This window comes from Macrosteles quadrilineatus, unplaced genomic scaffold (genome assembly GCF_028750875.1).
Source record: "Macrosteles quadrilineatus isolate MER2022 unplaced genomic scaffold, UCM_ALF_1.0 Scaffold_5__1_contigs__length_97177068, whole genome shotgun sequence".
Lineage (NCBI taxonomy): Eukaryota > Metazoa > Arthropoda > Insecta > Hemiptera > Cicadellidae > Macrosteles > Macrosteles quadrilineatus.
The window spans coordinates 28,196,658-28,219,088 of record NW_026542598.1 but is presented as its reverse complement, the minus strand read 5'-3'; the positions used below and the strand labels follow the sequence as shown (position 1 = coordinate 28,219,088).

The 22,431-nt window shown below is 35.1% G+C and overlaps 1 protein-coding gene across 2 annotated transcripts; it reads right to left on the bottom strand.

The window, feature by feature from the left end:
- Nucleotides 1-1,267: 1,267 nt before the first annotated feature.
- LOC128994685 (mitochondrial DNA helicase-like) lies at nt 1,268-15,506 on the bottom strand. Of its 2 annotated transcripts, none has more exons than XM_054419408.1 (10): nt 14,893-15,506; nt 13,697-13,899; nt 10,336-10,618; nt 9,708-9,852; nt 8,961-9,117; nt 8,466-8,615; nt 7,954-8,142; nt 7,096-7,287; nt 5,587-5,715; nt 1,268-1,510 (listed from the first exon to the last, which is right to left on the bottom strand). In XM_054419408.1, the coding sequence occupies exons 1-10, from the start codon at nt 15,179-15,181 to the stop codon at nt 1,385-1,387; spliced, it is 1,863 nt and encodes a 620-aa protein (XP_054275383.1). In that variant the 5' UTR covers nt 15,182-15,506; the 3' UTR covers nt 1,268-1,384. The 2 variants fall into 2 exon arrangements, with proteins under 2 accessions (XP_054275383.1, XP_054275384.1); XM_054419409.1 differs by having other exon boundaries at nt 13,697-13,883; nt 14,893-14,969.
- Nucleotides 15,507-22,431: the final 6,925 nt, after the last annotated feature.

Here is a 22,431-nt window from a genome sequence, read left to right as displayed (position 1 = left end):
GAAATACTCCCGAAAAAAGTCTTATCTCAATTTCTGTCTGTCTGTCTTGGCCCAGAAGGCATTTCAAGCGGCCTTCTCCTGAAATACGAGAGCATCGATCGGGATTTAAGCTATTTACAACTAAAGCAGTATTGAAAACATTTTTGATTTTTGCTAATGTTTTTAGCTATTTAAAACTAAATTAACCTATTTTTTAAATAACTTAATAAAATTACTTTTAAATATACAAAAAAGATGATAAGTGGTGATTGATTTCGATTGGACACTCCAATCATCATCGGACCCAATAAGCGAATGACCTATTGAAACTCGGTATTGTGCGATTTTGGTCACATTTATTTTAAGTTTTACTACCACGCAACAACAAATCACGTGCTTTATCATTCGCTCATTGGGTCTGTTTTAATTGTTATAAGACGTTTCTTTTATTTACTTTCCGCTTATTTTTTAGCATAATAATGTTCAAAAACTCTGTATTGTGCGATTTTGGACACATTTATTTTATGTTTTACTACCCCTTTTATTTTACTTTACTTTATTTTCAATAAGTTTTACTTTATTTTATGAAGTATACATATTAAATTAAATACTGCATGAATATTAGAATAGAAACGGTATGTATGTATCATAAACATTTAAATGAATGATGTCACTCGCCCGAATGTTTAAGTAGAACTGTCAAACAATATGTTAATATTAGTATACGATAAATATTTTTGTGGAAACAGTAATAGAATTAAAATACAGTATTTTTAGGTTTCGGACTATTGTGACGGCTTTTACCTTAAAATCTATCATTGACTTTTAATAGGTACTGCGACGACAAAAAGTGTACATTGATATTGTATCCTATTGTTATATCTATGATCACAGTCTTTTATGATCTGTGTGTCATGCTTTGGTGTTAGAAATAAATGTATTCTTATTTTTAATAAACTTGATAATGGCATATTGTTTTATACATTGTGGTAAATTTAGTGGTGTTTGGCTACACAGCTGCTTCAATTAAAGCAACGGCAATATTTTAAAATTAAGCTGCTTGCCATTATTTTCAAGGAACCAAAATTCTGCATCTTGACCCCTTGCAAGGCAGGGGTCTAGCGGCTAGTATTTACTAACATACTCCTGCCGTGCAGATTAAGCGGATTTCCATTTGCCTGATTTGATTTTCAATTAAATCTATTTCAATAACATTAGGTTTAATGAGTACCTAGGTTTGTAACTGACCAGAATCAAGAAAGGTTTCGAGAAATTAAAAATTTAAAACGTAGTTTACAGAAAATATAATTTAGGTACCAACACTTTACAATACTTACAAGTTAGTAAAGACTCACTTTTTGGTTTAAACACTTGGCCATAGTTTCACATTTCAAATAGATGACAATCATCTGTCATCATTGTTGTCGCTGGTTTCTTTCTTTTGTCCTTTTTTCACAGAAAAACTGAGACTGTCCTTATCAAAATCTAATGGCATCACCCCAAGATCCCCGCAATATCGGTTTTTGGCAATCTAAAACAAAATGTTATACATTATTGTTGATAGGCAGTAAAAATACATAGACTTTGTTCGATGTTGGTAAAGAGTTATACAATCTTACTATCCTTTGGATGCTTTTTCATTGACCAGGGTGCCAGATAGACCGTGTCAATAACGATCTAAATTTTTTGAACTGAAATAGCAAGCATGTTTAAGAGGCATATTATCTAAATCTTTTAATGCAAATAGGTATATTTTCAAGATGTACTGATGTTTTAAACGTTTCTGATGTCTCCTGGTAGGCTGTTGAACTATTTTATTGCTGCCACTGGGAAGCTAAGGTCTTTGACATCTTTATCTTTTTGGGACGGGCAAATGAAGGGTTGAAAGAGGCTGCGCCAACCCTTTTAGTTTTAACCCTCCAAGAGTCCATAGTAAAGGTTTTAATGTTGGCCCATTTATTACCTAATTGCAGGGTTTTTTTTTTAAATGTATCTTAGAAACTTAAAAAACACTCTAAAGCATACTGTTTTATATATATATTTTTTGGAAAATTATGGGCTTCAAAGTAATATATAAAACATAAAAAAAATTTCAACAATCTTTTGGTTAACATTTTTTCAAAAATTATAAAATAAATTAAAAAATTTAGGTTTGCGCTCAATAAATTTTTATAATTTTAGGTCTACAAATATTTTAAAATAGCCACTTTGTTCTAAATATTATGAGCATTTAAAAAATATAATCATATAAGGAAGTAAATTTGCAAATAAATAAGGTTTGTGTGAAAAACAGATTTCGCACATTTAATAATTTACACATAAATAAATTACACTTTTTATTTGTATCACTAAAATCAACGATAAGCGTAATAAAACACATTAGTCATCGATGTGAGGTTAACCTAGGGATGTTGCGATACTATCGATACCAGTAGATATCGATACTTTTATTGCGATACTGCTGGTATCGTATCGGTATCGGTTGTTCCGATATTTAATTGGTATCGATACCAAGAGGCCAGTATCATATCGTAAGTATCGGAAGGTCATTTCTGACAAAGCTGAGTAAAATGGCTACGCTCGTGCCTTCTGAGAATAAAGAAACAGCTCGTGCCAAAAAAGAAACAGACTTTAACCCAATTAAATATTTTGTTTTTTTGTTTACCTTGTCTTATACAAAAAAAGCATACGTTACACTTTTGAAGAGCGTTAAATTTCCTACAATTCTACAGTTCAAACATGTTTGTACGATAATTTGTTACCGAGCAATAGTATTTTTATTTTAATGTATTTTTAAAAATACACCAAAATATGCAAAAAGGCAGATTTCCTACATATTTTTTTCTGTTGCACACAAATTATTACTAAATTTTTTAGTAATTATGGTTCCAAGTTATAAGCACCATATTTGGATACACCCTCCCCCCACTCCCCCCACAATACTACCCACCCTTTCCAAACCCAACCCCAATTCTCAAATGCTAATTTTCTTCTCCGATGAAAACCAACCATATTCAGATCTTGTTGGTATTGATATTAGTTATGGTATTAGTTACTCTTCGCAGCTGTGGTGTTATCGAAACCACCTGCTGTGTGGAGGAAAGGAGCAGAAACTTGGAGAGTACAGGACACTGGGATATGTGCCTCTTCCACTTTTTATGAAGATAGACGTTATTGTATTAGTTCCTAATGCTGTCAAGAGAATAAGTGTGTCTACATCTTGAACAGTATTGTCGACGCTGTCGAATTCGCTAGCCTTGGATATAGCGGTGTTGACGATCATCACGTCGGCGTCCTTTGTAGGAGTTTTGTTCCACACCACTTTATGTAACCTCTAATAACGTTTTATTTCCTGTTGACAAGGTTTACTTTCTCTATAGGAAAGAAGAGTGAGTACATTACAGACTTTGTTCCCTTGCACATTCCATCCTCGATAAAGATTGATATGGGTAAGGGGGCGAGTTCAAACTTAAAGACCTTATTTATATATTACTCAAATATTTTTGCAACGTAGACACACTGGAAAAGAGTGAGAGGATAGACAGTGCGTTTTTTACCAGAAATTTTCAATGAGCATGAAACAGAAGTGAGAATCACCACCTTGTCCATCCGTTTGAGTTTCAATTCTTCAACATTTTCATCCATTAATAGAGATATGCTTATCTCTCGTGCGAAGTTACAGTTAACGTCAACATGATCAATGATTCCTGTGCTCAATGAAACTATCTCCTGGGAATTGGGGATGTTCAGTGAACCATGCAAGCAGTTTATCAATGGCCATGTAGTCTCTCACTCCACGGGTTGGTCTCATGTCTAAATGATGCTCAGATGATGTCTCTGAGCGAAAATCAGCGAACAATTCTACTTGTTCACAAATGCTTTGAAGACACAGCGTGCCTAATGTACATCTAGAAAGCACGGAATCGCTTACTCCGCGTCCACGAGTGAGTCCTCCATAGCTCTTCATAGCCCGCGTGAGGAGCATCTCTGGTAGACTACCAACCAAACGAGACTAAAACCAATATATAACTGTAAGCAACAATGTGCGGCAACACGACAGAGTATGTAAGGCAAAATTACTAATTAGTAAGCAAAGATTAGTGAAGACAGAAAATAAACTTTGCAGACTGATTAATGTTTTGATGATAGTGTTCAACAACATATTAATCAATTGTAATTGTGAAATATCCTATAATACATAGAAGATAATGTAATATTGTGGTAGTGTGAAACCAGGGTGTAGTAAGCCACCTTGATCAGCTGAGTGCGGGGTGGGTGAGGTATGGGAGTATCCGGATATGGTGCTTATAACCTGGAACGATAATTACTACAAAATTTAGTAATAATTTGCGTGCAACAGAAAAAATAAGTAGAAAATCTGCCTTTTTGCATATTTTGGTGTATTTTTAAAAATATATAAAATCAAAATACTATTGCTCGGTAACAAATTATCGTACAAACATGTTTGAACTGTAGAATTGTAGGAAATTTAACGCTTTACAAAAGTGTAACGTATGCTTTTTCGGTAGGAAGTAAGGGAAAAAAGTTAGTGAGAAAAAAACATAAAAGTGTCCAAAATTTTGAAGTTTTTCCCCCACCATATTTTTTCCACAGGGTCCTCGAGGTCCAAAACTTGGGAAAATGTTAATTTATCATCCCTGAACAACATCCCCAAGTTTCATTAACTTCCGACCTTTTTCCATCTAAAACTACCTGCTGACTGGACTAAGTATGTTTTATCTATGGTAAAACTTAAGGGTTTGGTTGCAAAGTTATTTTTACACATCGATGTTAGCAACGTTGTGTTAGGCAAATAAAATGAAACCATATCGAATAAATTAAAAAGATGGCACTTAAAATTTATTTCAAATTTTTTTGTCAATTTAGGCTGATGGTAAACACAAATGTGTGTGTATGCTGGTAATGTAATAAAATTGTGTTTTTATGGTAAATGATATAGGTTTAGAAGAACAGGTACTTGAACTTTTACTTTATGGTAACATTGAAAACAAAGGTTGGCTACGTTTGGTTAATTTTAATTTTATCAATTTTTTACATGATTAAGTAGGTCTTAGCAGCTCGAATAAAAATTTTATATTAGCTGTACTGTACTGGAGCGAGTGAACTTTAATCGAAGATCAGACAATCAGAATATGACGTCACCGGTATCGAATGGATACGATACTGATGGTATCGATACTTGGGTTCCGATACTGAGCCGGTATCGATACTTTTTTGCGATACGGTATCGATACCAAATATCGGAAAGACAGTGGTATCGCAACATCCCTAGGTTAACCAAGATGTTAACAAATATGCACGTCATCTGTCTACTACAATATGATCGGAACTAAGATGGAAAGCGTCTAGAAACACACATCAGGAGAAAGCTTAGAATCTGCCGAAAACAACAATACCAATCTCATTCCAATACAATAAAATTCAGTCAGCCCCAGAGCCTTCGCCCTAAACGATGTTTATAAGCCGAAAAAGTGATGCATAACACCACCGGGTATGTTGTGTGTCGCTTTTGCGATGCTTAAAACTCGGAGGGTTACAAAAATATCAAGCTCTCAAAATAAATTGAATATATTATGCTAGATTTACCTGTAAAAACTTTTTCAATTTCAAGTTCTGAAGCGTCTTCTGCTGTATTATGAGAACATTGTCAGCCTCTTGGGTGGCTTTCACTCCACCGAACACAGAATTCATATTCAACATGTCTGCGTCTCTCTCCTAATGAACAAATATTTTTATGTCATTTGGTTTACTAAACCTTAACTCTTCCCAGTTGGGCTAAATCGTGACATAGGACGGGAAAAAATTAGAGGAAAAAATAAAAATTAATTTTTGTTATTTGTGTTTTGTTATACAAGTATAGATAAAATAAACACAATCATACACTTCATACTGTCAAAATAATTTTTTACTCGTTTTTAACTATGCAGATATATCTGCTACCCGTCCGCGAATGAGTAGAAATGCAGCGGATATATCCGCCACCCGTCTTTGAAGATATGACCATGACAACGTTAGGCAATAAATAAAGAATAATATGTAAACAATAAATAAAGACAGCAAAATGTTGAGCGCGAAACGTCGAGAGAGGAGCCTAGGAATGGTGGTAGGTGCGCAAGAGGGGGGGGGGGGGGGGGGTGACGCAGAAGAGGGGTTGGGGCGTGAGAGAGGGGGGAGTGCGGGGGAGAGCGCAGCCATGGAGAGAGCAGGAAAGTGGCGCCTTGGTACCGCGAAACATCTGGTTACTGCTCAAGCACCTGCCAGTCCGGAACATCAAAAACCATAAGCAGATATATCCGTCACCTGTCCTTTATCGCCAAAGACTTGGGCGGATATATCCGTCACCCGTCCTTTATCGCCAAAGACTTGGGCGGATATCCGTCACCCGTCCGCAAAGGGTTAAAAAGTTCACTTGATTTTGAATTAAATAAATTCATAAAAATCCAAGGTTTTTAATTTTTTAAACTTATGTTTATAAAATTTCTTCAAAGAAATATTGTTTTAAAAAATATTGGTTTAGCCGAATTACTGTATTCAAAATCGTTTATGATATTAAATTCTTGGTTGCTACAGTGGCAAATAGTTTCGGCTGTAATTTTAACCATCATCAGGCCTACAAGGTGTCAAGTAGTCACGTCATTCGAAGGTTGTCAGCAGTTCAATAAATTATACACACACAACGCAAGACACAGAATCATTGAACAGACATACTTTGACATGAAACAAAAAGTAGACTAAATGACGTTGACATAAGCAAACGTGACATGGCTAAAGTAGTCTACACTGGCAGACAAGGTGGCCATATCGTCTCCCTCTGTCTGTTTATATTCATATTGAATTTCGTACTCGTAACGCCCTTCTAACGTAACGACACCTCTATTCCTACTGCAGTATGAAATTAAAGGTAGTGGCAACTAGGGCTTCCCTACTAATAAGAAACCAAGGGAATCTCAATCCACATTTTTTTTAAATTTAGATTGGCTACCCACCCCATTAAGCTTCATTTTTGAGACTCCAGAAGAAACACACCAAAACATCTTTCCTGTTTTATCTCTTGACATTTGTTAAACTGTTAAAATTTCTGTAAAGTTGCATTACCTTGCGTGGGTGTATGACTAAAGTAACATGACAATTGGCTGTTGAGGCGAAGTTTCTAAATGCAGCGATTATCGAGTCTTGTCTGTAGAACCTATCTAGGCTGTTGTCCCCATCGGAAAGTCCCATCATGAACTGCACGTTGTCTATGATCACATGCGCAATATCATGTACGTAAGCTGCATGCTCAACTGCCTGTGAGAAAACGTAGAGTTTGTCAGTGAATATTTCAATTCAAATGCTGGCCGCCATTTTACTTTAGAAGAGAAAAGAGAAATTAACTTTAAAATAATGGCTCTTTTATCAATTGGTGTAGTTTGACCAACATTACCAATACAGTACAACAAAATTATATCAGACCAAAGAGATTTCTAGTGCTTCATTTCTAGACTTTGATTTTTTCCACTATAGTTCTCTTAAAATTGAGCCTTAGTATTCATAAAGATAAGTTAAGTTGAATTTTCCTAGCACCAGAATTGGGGGATTTGTTCCCCATCCTCTTGTCTTAGACAATTTAATGGTACTATTTTCCTAGAAGCGGAGCGGACTGTCACTGGACGAGCGGAAAATCACTTCCCTGCACTCCATTGCCCACGAAAACACATCTTTAAAAATGAGTGCTCAACTCGTAAAATTTGAATTTATAAATTTGATTTGTACAGTGGTGGATTACCCATTAGGCAAGAAAGTCAACTGCCTAGGGGCCGCAGGTCTCAGGGGGCCGCAGGCAGAAAAGTAAAAATAAAACTGTTGTAAAAATAATTTGAAAAAGCATAAAAAAACTAACAAAGTTAAAACCAGTTTCTTCAAATTTCAAAATTTTCATATAAGGTCATAATCCGCCACTGGATTTGTAGTTACCTCCATGACAACTTTAAGAGGTTGCTGGCCGTAGAAGGTCATAAAGTAGATAGGCAACTGCTGGAACAGGTCTGCCCAGTGATTGAACCTGTCCAGATGTAAGTGAAGCGGGAATTGGCACATCTGTTGAAGCATTGTTCTTGCGAGACGTTCGTTCCTTATCTCAAAACTTCCCCACAGCGTGGTCACCTGCAAGACGATTAAATACAATCAGAATGTATTGTACCTGTAAAATAATTGACAAAAAAAAAATGTAATAATTTTGCGTTTTTCAATTTTAAATTTACAATCTGAAAGTTGAAAGTAAGCACAAGGGATCAAAAAATTATGGAAAATGTTAGCAATAATCCCAAAGCCTATACAAAAATAAAAATACTTCATTTAATGGAGTTTGAACTTGCAACCCTCAAGTTTTAGTAATGGAAACAACTAAATTTGTAAGGTTTGCACTCATTTATCTTGTCAATCCGCATGTCTTCTTAACCAAGAACACAAGAGAAAACTCGGCTTACCCCTTGCATAGCCAAATCAAGAGAATATTCACTCATAAACGTTGTCTTTCCTGCGCCCGAAGGTCCTGTTAGAATAGTCATCTCCCCTCTTCGATGTCCTTTCAGGATATTGTTCAAAGCGGGGAATCGAACCCACTTCACCCCAGCAGCCTGGAATATAAAACTGTTAGGGCTTTTGGAATATAGCCTCAAAGACTCTTAAATTAAAGTAAAAAAATCCTTTTATTCACAATAATTGACTAGATACAATATTTCACAGTCATTGACACCAGCGTTTTTAGCCTTGAAAGTTAGGAAGAAGAAGAAAGATATATCTAGGGTGTTGGGGTCTAATAAGCAGGCCTACAAGTTCTAATTTTAGGCCATTATATTTTCAGTGTGTTTGCATATATACATATATACATATATTGAAGGAAAATTTCATTCAATAATATATCTTAGGTTCTCTTTGGAACTTTAGGCCTTATCAAGTAAATAAAGAAGTATTATAGTTACTTTTTCTATGTTCTGCAAGTGAGCCAAAACGTCCTCTCTGAGGTGGGCAAAGTGTGTGATTGACTGGTGAGATATCGGCGTGGCTCGCTGTACGATCTCCCTCAGACTACGGCCCAGCTGATGCGCCTTGTGCGGAGCCGGCTGGTCCTCGGAAGGTCTGAAACAAGAGACAACTCCAGCGATTAGTGGACAAATAAATTAGAGAAACTACACTGGTGTTTTTAATATTGGTATTGGTTAAGACTAGACACTTTGCTATAAAGGCTTATGGGTAGGTCTTTATTAGTTGATTAGCTGTATCATACGTGGTCTTTTGAAAAGCAGCTCAGATAAATCATAAGTTGTCCCAGCTGCAGGGATGGCCGAAAACAAAATGTTTTTTAACACAAAATGTTGTTGCCTGTCATGTCTGCTAAATGGTCCACTAAACAATGCAGCCTGGAAAATAAAACACTTTCAAGCTAAATGTGAAGAAGTCAAGCTGATACACAGAAAAATATGGCCGGTGGTATCAGCTACGCGAGCATCAGAGACAACCAGTGTTGAAACAATTCCCCGGTGTTTACTTCAACAACAAAGAGAGAAATTTTAAAAGAATATTACTGGATGTATATATTAAATCTTAGATAAACAATGAATAAATTTGGCCGAAACAAAAGACATGCGATAGGTTCCAAACAAGTGAAAAAGATGGACAAAGATGGTACAATTTTGTAAATCTAGTAACTTTAAATAACATTAACGCACCTGACAAAATAACACCTTTCTTCGTTCAGCTTTTTCGAAAATTGCTTTGCTGATTCCCAATGGCCCTCTTCATTGTCAAACCAGAGAATAATTTTATTATACTTCTCTAATACTGGTAGAATTTCTTGAGGTAGACTTGTTATTCCTACAATTCAGAAAATTTAACTATATTATAAATACTCATTGTTGAATACAATTGTTATTAGCAGGTTTCAAGTTGAAACCACTAAGAAAGAATAAACATACTGTACCTAATTAAAACTTTGAAAATTTGTCAAAGACAATACAGTACAGATTTTAAACGGTATTTTGAATTGGAGACACCATTACCTTCAGACCTATTGAGGGTGTAATTTTTTAAAATCTCAGATATAATTCAAACACTTAGCTTGTAGAGTAAAGCTTACTGAGTTATAAAATTAAATGATTCTCGCTTCCGTTATTATTTTAGCTAAATCACTTTTACACTCGACTTGCATACATAGGTAGGCTTTCCATAAATATGTTTGCTATTGTGAGGTTCACTACAGTAGGTCTGTAATTTTTCGAAGGTGTTACCCAGCTTAAGACTAGTATTTAGCCTCAAACTTGCCACAGTAAACTTTCAATAACTAAACCACCATCTTACCATGAGGAAGACAAATAATATCAGACTTAATCTTGCAACCAGTGAGAGCTAGCATGTCTTTCACACTATGTACCAAGATGGCTTCTTTCTTCTGCGAGTTTCTCTGGCCTTCCACGATCAAAAGGCCTTTACACTCAATGTTGGGAATTGTAGTCTCGTACCCATCTTGTGTCAGCTCCTTCACACCTACAATGTGTCCACAATTCTTCAACGGAATGTACATGTGAGATCTGCTTTCATTCACAAGTGGATCCAACGCCAGAAGATGTTCATGAGAAACATCCTGGAAAAATATTACATTTTGTTACCGGTGTGCTTTATTAAAATCATACGAACTGGCATTGCAGCCAGAGATATTTCATGATAATTGACACTAAAAGAAGTATGGTGTAGTATATTAAACCATTTGTAACTTGTTTTTATTTTACTTTCAATTCTTTTCATATTTTTTCAACCATAAACCTAAGGTACAGTAGTATTAAGTATTACTCTCAATGGGGTACTCCAAGAGTTTAGCGCCGCACGTTAAGATTTAGTAAAAAAATACTTAATTGGGGTCGCCAGTCATGTCCGACTCTCTAATGGAAATGCCACATTCCTGGATTTACCCGAAACAATAATTGAGCCTATACAATGTCCCTTCTCCTACGTTTAATCTGGGATGCGAGTTAGTAAGTGTGGTTTTAAGTTGTAGAGGTTTTCTCTGTACCTATGCGCTCTATCCAGGTTCTTGTTTTATTTCTCACAAATTAATTTATATATTATATCACACAAAAATTTTCCGATAAGGCCTATATTTAAAATTTATTTTTGGAAAGATGTAAAACTTTTCTCAAATATGATTATCCTGTTACTTTATTTGATTTTCAAATATGTTTATTTCTATTAACATATAATTGCTTCATTGCGGATAAAATCTCCGCATTCACCTTCTCTCGTAACACTGACCTTGAAAACCACTAAACTACTTTTAAAAACTCATTAAAAGATTTTTTGAAATATTAGGCCTACTCATAAATAGTTGTTGTACAGTTTAGGATTTGACAATAAATTGTCCCTTATCACTTACGTTATAATTAAACTGCAAAATTATGTGATAAAATGGAATTAAATAAATTTGTATGATTAGCCAGAGAATTTCTTTAGGTATTGCAGAAAAAGCTTCTAGGCGCCCTCTTACGTTATAAAGGTTAAAAGCCTGCTCAATGGTTGAGTAAAATATTTGCTCAACTAGACTATGTAAAATACCGGTAATCTTAACTTTCATTTGAGCCGCCCCAGTATATTTAAGGTGGTTTTAGCGAATTTCCCTATAGGGAAGTAGCTATTACCGTAGGTCTCATGGTAAGACCTAAGCCCGGGACCGATATACTTTTTCATTTTGATGTCCCCAGAGGCCAAAAACACCATTCGTTCAAATTTTTATATATCTATATATAGATATATATATATATATATATATATATATATATATATGTGTCCATCCGCACGATAACTTGAGTAATTTTTGTCCGATTTTGATAAAATTTGGTTTGAAGGTGTATGGCGGGATAAACTTGAATGAGTTCGCGAACCAGCATGATCGGACTATGGGAACGGGGGTTTATGGGGGGTTTTATGGGGTAAAAATAGGTTTTTCCCATTTTTGCCACTAAAAACACAAAATTTCACAATTTCTTTTTAAACCACTTTGTAGAGCTTAAAAAAACAAATAATTTAGTATATTGAAGCGTTATTATGCGCCTAATTGTTACGGAGAAAATTCAAAAAAATTGTAATTTTAAAATTCCCATGTTATTCTTATGGAGAATAAGTCAACTGTTGTAGTTTGCTTGTTTATGAACATATTTTGATCGATTTTGAAAATACTTTTATTTCTTACTAAACTATTATCATTTTATAAAAAAATCTTTTTTACCCTCCCTGTTGCAGCAAACCTAAGGTACTTGTTAAACTAATTCTATTTAAATAGAAAATAAATGTGCTATTTTTATGGAGGCATTTTAGTGTAAATCCAATCAGGTCAATGGAAATTCGCTTAGTCTGCAGGTTTGCTGCGGCGGGGGTATTTAATTCAATGGTTTATTTTGAGGGAGTTTCTTTCACCATCTCTGCTGCGTTAACACTCCTATGTTGTTAATATCCTATGTGCACAATAGACTTAGTAAATAACATAGAATAAACCCCGTTAATCTAAAATACTGTGTCTTAAGTAGGTTAGTAGGCCCTACATCAATGTTACATAAAGGGACGCCATTACATTTTATGAATAAGTCTGATCATGCCTGTAATTTGAATGCTAAAGTGGTTTTGGGTTTGACACCTCACAGTGTACAGTTAAAGTTACAGTTTTGTTCATGGAACATATGGAACCCACATTGGCAATAAAAAGGGTAGAGAATAGTTGGACTAGGTACTTACTTCACAACCAAAAATGTGATAAAATTGTTTAATAGCACTTAAATTTTTAATTTTTTAATTTTAATAAATCTCAACAATCCACAAAGGTAATAATAATTTTACCAAGGCTTTTTATAGTATCTCAACGATATGTATGGCAATCTTATACGTTTATCAATGTGTTAAAATATAGGTAAACATTTATGCTATAGAATAGTAATTAATAGTTAGTGTTAAATCAAGCATCAACAACATGCTAACTTACTTATTTTTACATTAACTTATAACAACTTTTGATATAAACCTATCTAAACAAAAGTAGGCTACAAATGTCTTTGATTATCCTAAAAAAATATACCTACACCGCACATGACCACGACATATTTCATCAATGATAACATAATGTAGCCGCCTACCATACCGTACATGGTAATGCTCATTTCACACTATAAGGTTTTCAACGCACGGTTGTACAGGTAATTTATTTTAGTCTAGTGGAAAGAAGAGTATGGAGAGATTTCATACTACACGGTTATGGCTACGGCAAAAAACCGTGCGTTCTTGTAGCCGTCCACTGCCACTGAACCGGATGATTGTTGCAACGTAGCCGTGCATCAGTTGCACATGTAGGTTAGTTAAATGCAAGCTTTCATACTGCACAGCTTTTAATCAAACAGGAGCCCACCAGCTAGTGCAAATAGATCAGCTGTAGCAATGTTTATTTTTTTTAACTGACCTGACAATTGGTCGCTGTTTATTTTTATTGTGATGTTGTAATCACATTTATCTCACCCCACACTCAGAAACCGTGTAATGTGAAAGAAACAAAGACACAACGTAACGTTGTACTGTTTTCAACCAAACAGCGGAAACTGTATGGTGTAAAAGGAGCGTAAGTGATGTCATAATAATATTCAGATTGCTATGAATAAATAGCTAGGCCTAATTAAAAGTTGTTTACCTTAAGCTGAAACTTTTGTACAATTTCCTCTAAATCAATATGTGAGAGTAACTTCAAGTCCTCAGATTTTTCACATATTGTTGTCCATCGAGAGGGAGCGATCATTGGTTTATCTTTTGGCAATGAATCAGCATCTTTCTTTAGTGCCTTTTCTAGAGAATCCCATGATCCACTAGCATTGCATTCACTGCAGAAAAAGTAGCCTTAAAAACATAAATTGAGTTTAGTTTTTAATTTAATATCAGACTGAGACAAATGTAAAACAAAATAGGTATGTTCATGTTTCTTACATTGGTAGGTCAAACCTTATTTGGTTGCACTTAAGTTTACGGCCCACAGTCACTCGATTAAAACTACCGATTTATCGATTATTTTGTTTGATTGTAGGCCTAAATATCTGATCCATATTCCTTCTGTTTTAATATCTTCAAACGCATTTAAATTACAAACTGTTGACAACGGATCTTGTTTAGGCAAAAACAATATAACTTCAAGAATAGAATAGAATAGATTTATTGGTCATTCAGTAATTACACTATAATTACAATAGACTTCGGAATACAGGCCCTATATGGATTAAAAAATGAAACTGCTCTACACTAAACTAACATAACCAACCAAACATTCTGTACCATTTCAAAATTCCATTTGATAACAGAAACAGGGCTGCACTTTACTTTAGGTCCTACACTCATTCGAATGAAAATATCGATCATTCGATATATCATTTTGTTAGTTAGGTTAGGTTAACCTTACCTAACTAACCAAATGATATATCGAATGAAACAATCGATCAATCGATATATCGATCAATATTTTAATTCAAATGAGTGTAGGACCTAAAGTAAAGTGCAGCCAGAAACAGCATGTGGGGAATATCGAACAGAATTTTGAAATGTTACAGCAGCTTTGGTTAGTTGTGTTAGGTTAATTTAGAACAGTTTCATTTTAATAACCTTTTTTTTAAATACTTTAATGACTTATAAACAATAACAAAAAAGAAACTTAAACAATAAAAAATAACAAAGTAAAATCGATAAAATAATGGATTGAACAATCAAATGAAATAATCAATATATTGATAGTTCTAATCAAGTGAATGTGGGGCGTTAAACTAAAGTGCAGCCCTCCCTTTTTTTAAATGGTAGGTAACTTAAGCATCCTATAGAATTCAGCAAGTTGGCTGACTTACATACCTGTTACTTTGTTGATGAAGATATTACCATCAGTTTTTCTATTATTTTTACAACTAAGACAGGTTGTTACAAGGCAAGTGTAGCCGTCCTTTACAGTAAACTTTTTTATTTGCAGTGTTCGTTTTATATGCGATAAAGAAATATTTGACAAGGGAAACAAAAAGGAAGAATATCTTAAAAAGTTCTGCTTTTTAAAAGGGATTGTTCTATTAACATTAAATAACAAACCAAAAAACCAAGTGTTAGATAGATCTGTCGTAAGAAATTTACAGTAGCGTAATTGTCTCATCGTCTAATATTTTATTAACATCTCAACATCGATTGATCTATCCATGAATCTATACATGAAAAAAACTATCATAGGCCTATTATTTTATTGAATATTACGTAAGATTTAACCAAAATAAAAAAAGCCCCTCAAAAGTAATACCAGAAGATATAAGTAGAATGTTTTGTAGGATTGTCATAGAGAGTCTAATATCAAATATATAATTTTGTCTAACTTATACAAGCAGCTCCAGAGATGCTCTAAGAAGTGATTGTTGAGTTATATAAATCTATTGTTAAAAGCTTATAGCAAATCTTATTAAATAAAATATATAATTATAAAGATAAACACGATTTCACTGGTCACTAAATTAGAAACTTTGAAATTTGAAGGTTAGGTCATTGTTTACATCTTTTTCTGTAATTGATTGTGCAAGACACATAGGCAGGCAGAAATATTCACTATGACATTTTACTGTGTATTTCTTAGACTTTTAATTGATTATAAAAAATGGCTTAAGCCACATAATTGAATTAATTATATAAAATACATTTCTCAATTTTTTTTATTAATAATTGAGTTTGCCGCCACTTTAAATGCATATTTTACCATGCGTTTTAAGATTTTTGAGTTAAAAAATTATTATTAACATACAAAATTCTTTGAAAACTGAAATAGTGGCAGGCCTGGTAAACGAGTTCAGATATGCGATATATTAAAAATTGACATGGCTCAGTTTAGTCATTCAGTCAAGCATCAATGACCATACGGGAAAATTTGTTACATCGGCACTATATTGCATGATTCCCTCTTTCTTTTATTCTTGACTTCCGGACTCAAAGTAAGCCCCTTTTCTAGGAGCTAGGAATCCCTAGGCTGAGGCTCACTTCCCTGTCTTCGGCCACTACATTCTTCTGTTCTTTCTTTATGTCTGGGACAAGCATTTATAGACCTTACGTCCTGTGACTCATGGTTGATTCTCACAACACCAGGCAAAGAAACATGCTGGATGTTACCATAGATAAAACATACTTGAGGAGTATGTTTTATCTATGATGTTACCTGCGTCAGAATCTAGAATCTATAGCCACTATCTGCCAAATTCAGAAATCAGAAAATCTTTATGGTTTCTTTCATATTGCTTCTATAGAGATTACACAGAGCGAAATTAAGATAACTTAGATTAGGTATCTTACACACTACTTCTGAATTATTTCGGGGATAATATTGATTCAGGGACTAAAGTTTTAGTAACAATCTTCCGATATTACCTTGGGGTTGGGGAAAGGGTTTTTTAAGGACAAAAATGGCAACTATGAAAGATGGAGCATCAGAGTATTAAAACAAAAGAATTTGTTTTATTAGGTACTCTGAGATAGAGCCTACGACAGAATTTAGGAGTTCACGACTGACAATGAAATTGCCACTCTACGGTCGCCATGCGTCATCGCTGGAAGTGGAAGTTAGTTTTTAACTTGTATTTCAGTGTAATAATACATACAAGTTTATATTGTGTTTCATTCTTAGCACTCAAAAAATATGAAAAACGTACGTTTTTTTCAGTTGTGAGTATATTATTTTGTACTTGTAAAAGTTTTCCTTAGTTAGTTTTTCTTTTATTATGACTCAATCCATCCCTTTCTTGGGTAAAAGATGAAGAAGAGGTAAGGTAACGCTGTCAGATGTCATGTTATTTTTTAAATTATGGGTTATCGATTCTGTAGGACATCTTCTCACTAGGTTTAGTTTCATGGTTAAAAGCTACGTTGAGGTAAGGCACTTCACAATGTAATTAATTAAATTTAGTTTTTCTTCTCTAATTTTCTCTCTCTAGCTCTCCCACTCTATCTCTTCTTTCTTATTCTTTCTTAAAAATTCTTTCTTACCACACCACCTCACCTGGCCCTGGCCTACGTGGCACATTGACATTGTAGTCTAAACCTTCGCTAAATCATCACGATGTTGTCCCCTGGCACTGCGGAGTGGGGGAAGCACAGCATTCTATTGGCTGAGGGAACACCATTACCGCAACGATACAATTTGAAGCCAGAGGCCTCGGTGATCTAATGGATAACGTGCCGGGCTGAGAATCTGAAGGTACCGGGTTCGAATCCTCTCGGTAGCTCTAACTTTTTGTCTAAGATTTTTGCATTATCAGCAAGTTTGGTTAGTTTAGTTAGGTTATGACAGTTTAATTTGTTAATTAAAACATTATAAAATTCAATTTGAGCTATTATAGTTTTAGTTTAGAACTATTTTTTTTCTATTAGTAAACCTTCGTTCGATTTTTTCATCATCAGCAAGTTTGGTTGGTTTGGTTAGGTTATGACAGTTTAATTTTATAGTTAATAAATTATAAAATTGAATTTAAGGCATTTATAATTTTATTTTATGAACAGAACTATTTTTTCGATTAGTAAACCTTCATTCGATTTTTATTTTAAATCTTTTTTATATAATCTGCAAGTTTGGTTGGTTAGGTTAGTTTATGACGGTTTAATTTCATAAATATTCATTTTTTAACTTATTGAAAAACTGCAGCATAGGTTTATGCATGTAAAACAACGCGGGCTTGTTTGGACGCCGTCTAGAGGGGAGGTGGAGGGAGAATCATTTCCCCCACTCCGCAGCGCTAGGGGACAACATCGCGATGAGACAGCGAAGGTTTAGACTCCAGTCTACTCCCGTGGCAGCTGGCAGCTGGGGAGCTGGTACCATAACCTTTTATAACCATGCTTTGTCGCTATGTCCATCGTTAACATATCCATTATATTATAATAATTGAAATGAATTGCGTTACCTTGAAATAATACATTTAGTTTTAGTGGGGTTATAATTTGGATAATTGGATTGAGGTGCATGGTTTTATGATGACCTTGTTGCTACGGTCGGGCGCCTAGTTCTGATTTTCATAGCTGATTTATTCTTTGATGGCCTTTGGTGAGGTAAGTGCTATGTTGAGCTAGTACTTGTACATTTCCTTTTCTCATCTTATAATTTAATTTGTTTACAGCCAGGCCCACAGTTTCCATTCAATGCGCTAAGTTGTGTAACTCAAGCCATTTTCAATTGTTCAAACTCCCCATTTCTTGCAGGGTGAAGCTAATTGAAAACTGTGGCCCTGTTTACTGCCTAAGTGATATGCCTGCTTTTGTCGACACTTGGCACCCATGTGTCTTGAATAGTGATGGGCGATACGGACGCGTATCGCGATACAGCGATACGATACGTATCGGAAAAAAATTGTATTGAATCGGGCGTCTGTATCGCGATACGCGAATCGTATCGTCAAAAATATCGAAAAATGATACGTATCGTATCGTTCCCCCCCCCCTAACTTGCCTATATACGGCAAATTTATTTAAGTACCTGGGGACCGAGCTTTGCTCGAGGAAAATCATTAGTTTACTCTGAAAACGGTCTTAGTATTGCGGATACATTAATCCATTCCCACACTACTGCACACTGCTCGTCTTTACTACCGGTACTTCCTTCACAACTCCCTACGTCTTGGACCTGTTTCCCTTTCCTTCCCATAGCATTTTAGGATTGCAGATACATTAATGTAATGTAATTGCCACAGACAGAGTTGACAGTTCCCACACTCTGCACTGCACTGCTAGGCTAGATAGAACGCTAGTGGAAATGGACTGGAGACTGGACGGGGATGGGACTACTACTGGTAGCCTACATTTCAAGTAAAAACCAAAAATATCTAGACGCTAGTGAAAATGGACTGGACTGGGATGGGACTGGTACATTATCAAAAATATCGTTTTGACATGAATCGTATCGCTCTATGTGCCGATATAAATACAAATATCGTTTTAGGCGATACGATACGTATAGTTTTTTTAAATATCGTATCGTCCCTCGCGTATCGCGATATTCCGATACGATACGATAGTATCGCACATCACTAGTCTTGAAGCTTCCAGAACCTTCCTGATTACACTTTAACTTATGTATGCCTTTATTCGAAATCGGGGTACACTTCCATATCTGTTGGCACAAACAACCGAATGAGTCTAGCCTATTGATACCCCGATTGGGGTACAGTTTCTTAACTGGGCTACGCAAATATTGATTGAAACTATCGATTCGATTAAGTTAGTAATGTAAACTTTCATACGATTTTTTCACCATCAGCAAGTTTGGTTGGTTAGGTTAGGTTATGATAGTTTAATTTTATAATAGATATATTTTAAAATATCGATTATTAATCAATATTTTCAATTCGATAGTTTCTATCAATATTAGTGTAGCCCAGTTAAGAAACTGTACCCTTCGATTGTTTAATTTGAGGTAAACTTACATTCCTGTTAAAGGGAACATTCATTAAGTTATTATCAATGATTTTTTTCTCGATATGTCGATATTTAACGAATTGAAACATATCAGCTGACAACTACGATAGAAAGTTAACCTAAATTATTGTGCAGTATCAACAAACGATAATAAAAAATAAAAAAATTAAATGAAACTGTTCTAAACTAATCCAATAAAACTAACAAAACTTTTGTAACATTGAAAAATTCCGTTTAATATTCTCCACTTGTCTTTTCGGTTATGAAACGGACTGGTTGGTTATGTTAGCTTAGAACAGTTTCATTTCTTAATCCATACTATAGGCTAATAGACTATATTTTAGCCTAATCAAGATCAGTTGTCAATTTGTAATGAATCGTAAAGGAAAACAAAAATACCGATATAGGCTATTGAGAAAATCGATATTAGGCCTATCAAATATTCCCTTTAACAGAAATGTACCTAATTCGATATATCATTTGGTTAGTTAGGTTAGGTTAACCTTACCTAAGAATATCTAACCAAACGATATATCAAATAATCGATCGATATTTCATTCGGTTGTTTGTGCTAACAGATATGGAAGTGTACCCCGAAATTGGCATAGCCTAGGCTATTTAGGCCGATATTTACTTGTACTAGCCTACCTATTTAAAAAATAAATATAATCAAATCCAATTGATAAAAGTCTGATCGTAGGCATTACATTTAGGTAGGCTAAACTCATAACTTATTAGAATTAAAATTAGACCTATTACAACATAAACTTTTTTGTTTTCAGGTTGACATCAATCGATGAGATCTTTGTGGTTTAAGTTGCGAGTCTTTTCTTCAGTTACATTAAAACGAGAAAACTTCATATAGGCTATCTGGTAAGTTTACTGGTACCTACTGTTTCAGTATAAAACAAAGTTAGGCAAAAGTTGAATTTACTTTTACAAATTAAAAATTTAACTTCTTTAAGTTAGCATTTGTCTTTAACTTAAGTTAACACATTCGCTGCGGACCACCGGTGAGGGCTCTAGTTCCTTTCTGCCACCCTGAACGCTCACCCGTGAATGGCGACATCGCCTATCATTTCTGCAATTTCTGCACACCAGAACACTGGGAAGAACGGTATTTTTATTTAATGGGTGCTTTATGGTGGTGTAGGTTGGTAGTAAAATCCCCTGACAAGCTTAGAAATCAACTTGCTGCCCCGTCATTCTCCCTCCAATTGGCAATTCAATGTGACTGGCTAGTTGCAGACACTGCTGCTATCTGTGAGTGTTTCAGCAAACTACGTTGTAATGCATAACATCACTGCACGTCATTTGCTATTTGTCAGACCTTTTAAAGCTAAAGGGTTTGCTTGACGCTGCGCCAATGGTGGGTGGCAGCGAACGTGTTAACTTTCGCCTACAGTTTTTTCACTCTGAATCCAAAAGTTGTCATTTTCTGTTCTTTAAAGACTATTAAAGTTAACATTGGAACTTCCTGTTGGATTGAGTAAAATGCCAACACATAAAAAGACAAAATTTATATACAATTTTCAAGAAAGTTATACAGTAGACTCCCTCTAGTTCGGCCACCTCGGGACCGGACTGCAAAATGGCTGGACTAACCGAATGTAGTAGAACCTTAATTATCATGGGTAATATGGGGGAGGTTGGGTAGACCATGGATAACTGAAAACCACAGTAGTACATAAACGTAAAAACACCTAACTGTAGAAAAACAATGTAAAATATTCCTGGTATTTTTCTTTTTTTGGGGCTATGCAACATAGTTTATCGCAGGTAATATGCAAGAAATTCTCCCATAGAAGCGCCCCTCAACTAAACGTACACTTCTATGGCCGGAAACTAAACATTCAAGTTGAATCCGGTCAAAGGTCATTCGCCCGTGATGATGTGACTTGTCCACCTGAGACCAGGCCGGACCATCCAGCGGCCGATCCAACCGAAGAGAGTTCACAGTACCATGTAGTGCATAAAATTTGTTTCAGGATGAAACAGAGTTGGGCCTACATAAAATAATAATTTTTTTTTTATTAATAAACTTTACCATCCTAATCTAACCTAATTTTAGAACACTTAAGACTCACATACCTAAATAAGAACTTTTATGTGTGCAATGATCAACTATTAACAATGAGATAAGCATTTCTAGATGCCGTTCGTTTGGTAACTTAATCTTTGCATTCTAAAGACCTTTACATTTTACTGATTTAGTTGATAATCTTCACCTCATCTTTTCGTAGCCTCTTATTCTCGTCCAATCCTCTACAGTACTGGAACGATTTCTTCCGAGTGAATTGATTCCATGGTGCATATAATTGTGTGTAGTGGGTTTGTTTGTTTTGCATTGCCACATAAGTAAAACAGCTGTTTGTTCTCCAGAAACCAGCCTCACCTCCAGAACTTAGACTCGTCCAAACCACCTTTTGGTTAACCTACCACATGACAGGAACAAGTAGACGGTCGTACACTAGTTTGGATATCCCTAGTAGGTTATGCCAAGGTCGGATATGAGCGGTTCTATTATATGTTGGACAGTTAGATTAAACTAGAAATTACTAGGTGGCGTTCGCAGAGGCATCCACAAAATTGAGCGGATTCATCAAGGGTTCATATTATATTGTTTTTGTAATACTGCAGTAAAAACAATCGTATGTAGCAGTAAAAGTAGAAATTTTACTCTTTAGGGAGTAAAAATCGTTTTTAGCCTCTACGGAGTAAAAATCAGCTGTTGTCAACTCATTTGTAAATTTCTATTGTAAACGATTGCATGTATCGAAATATGTATCGATTCGTGCTTCGTAATAATTTTAACCTACAGTCTACAGTCTCTTCCCATAGCATTTTAGAATTGCGGATGAATTAATCCATTCCCACACTCAACACTGCTCACCTTTACTACTTCCTTCACCACCCCCTACGTCGTGGACCTGTTTTCCCCTCTTCCCATGGACTTTAAGTATT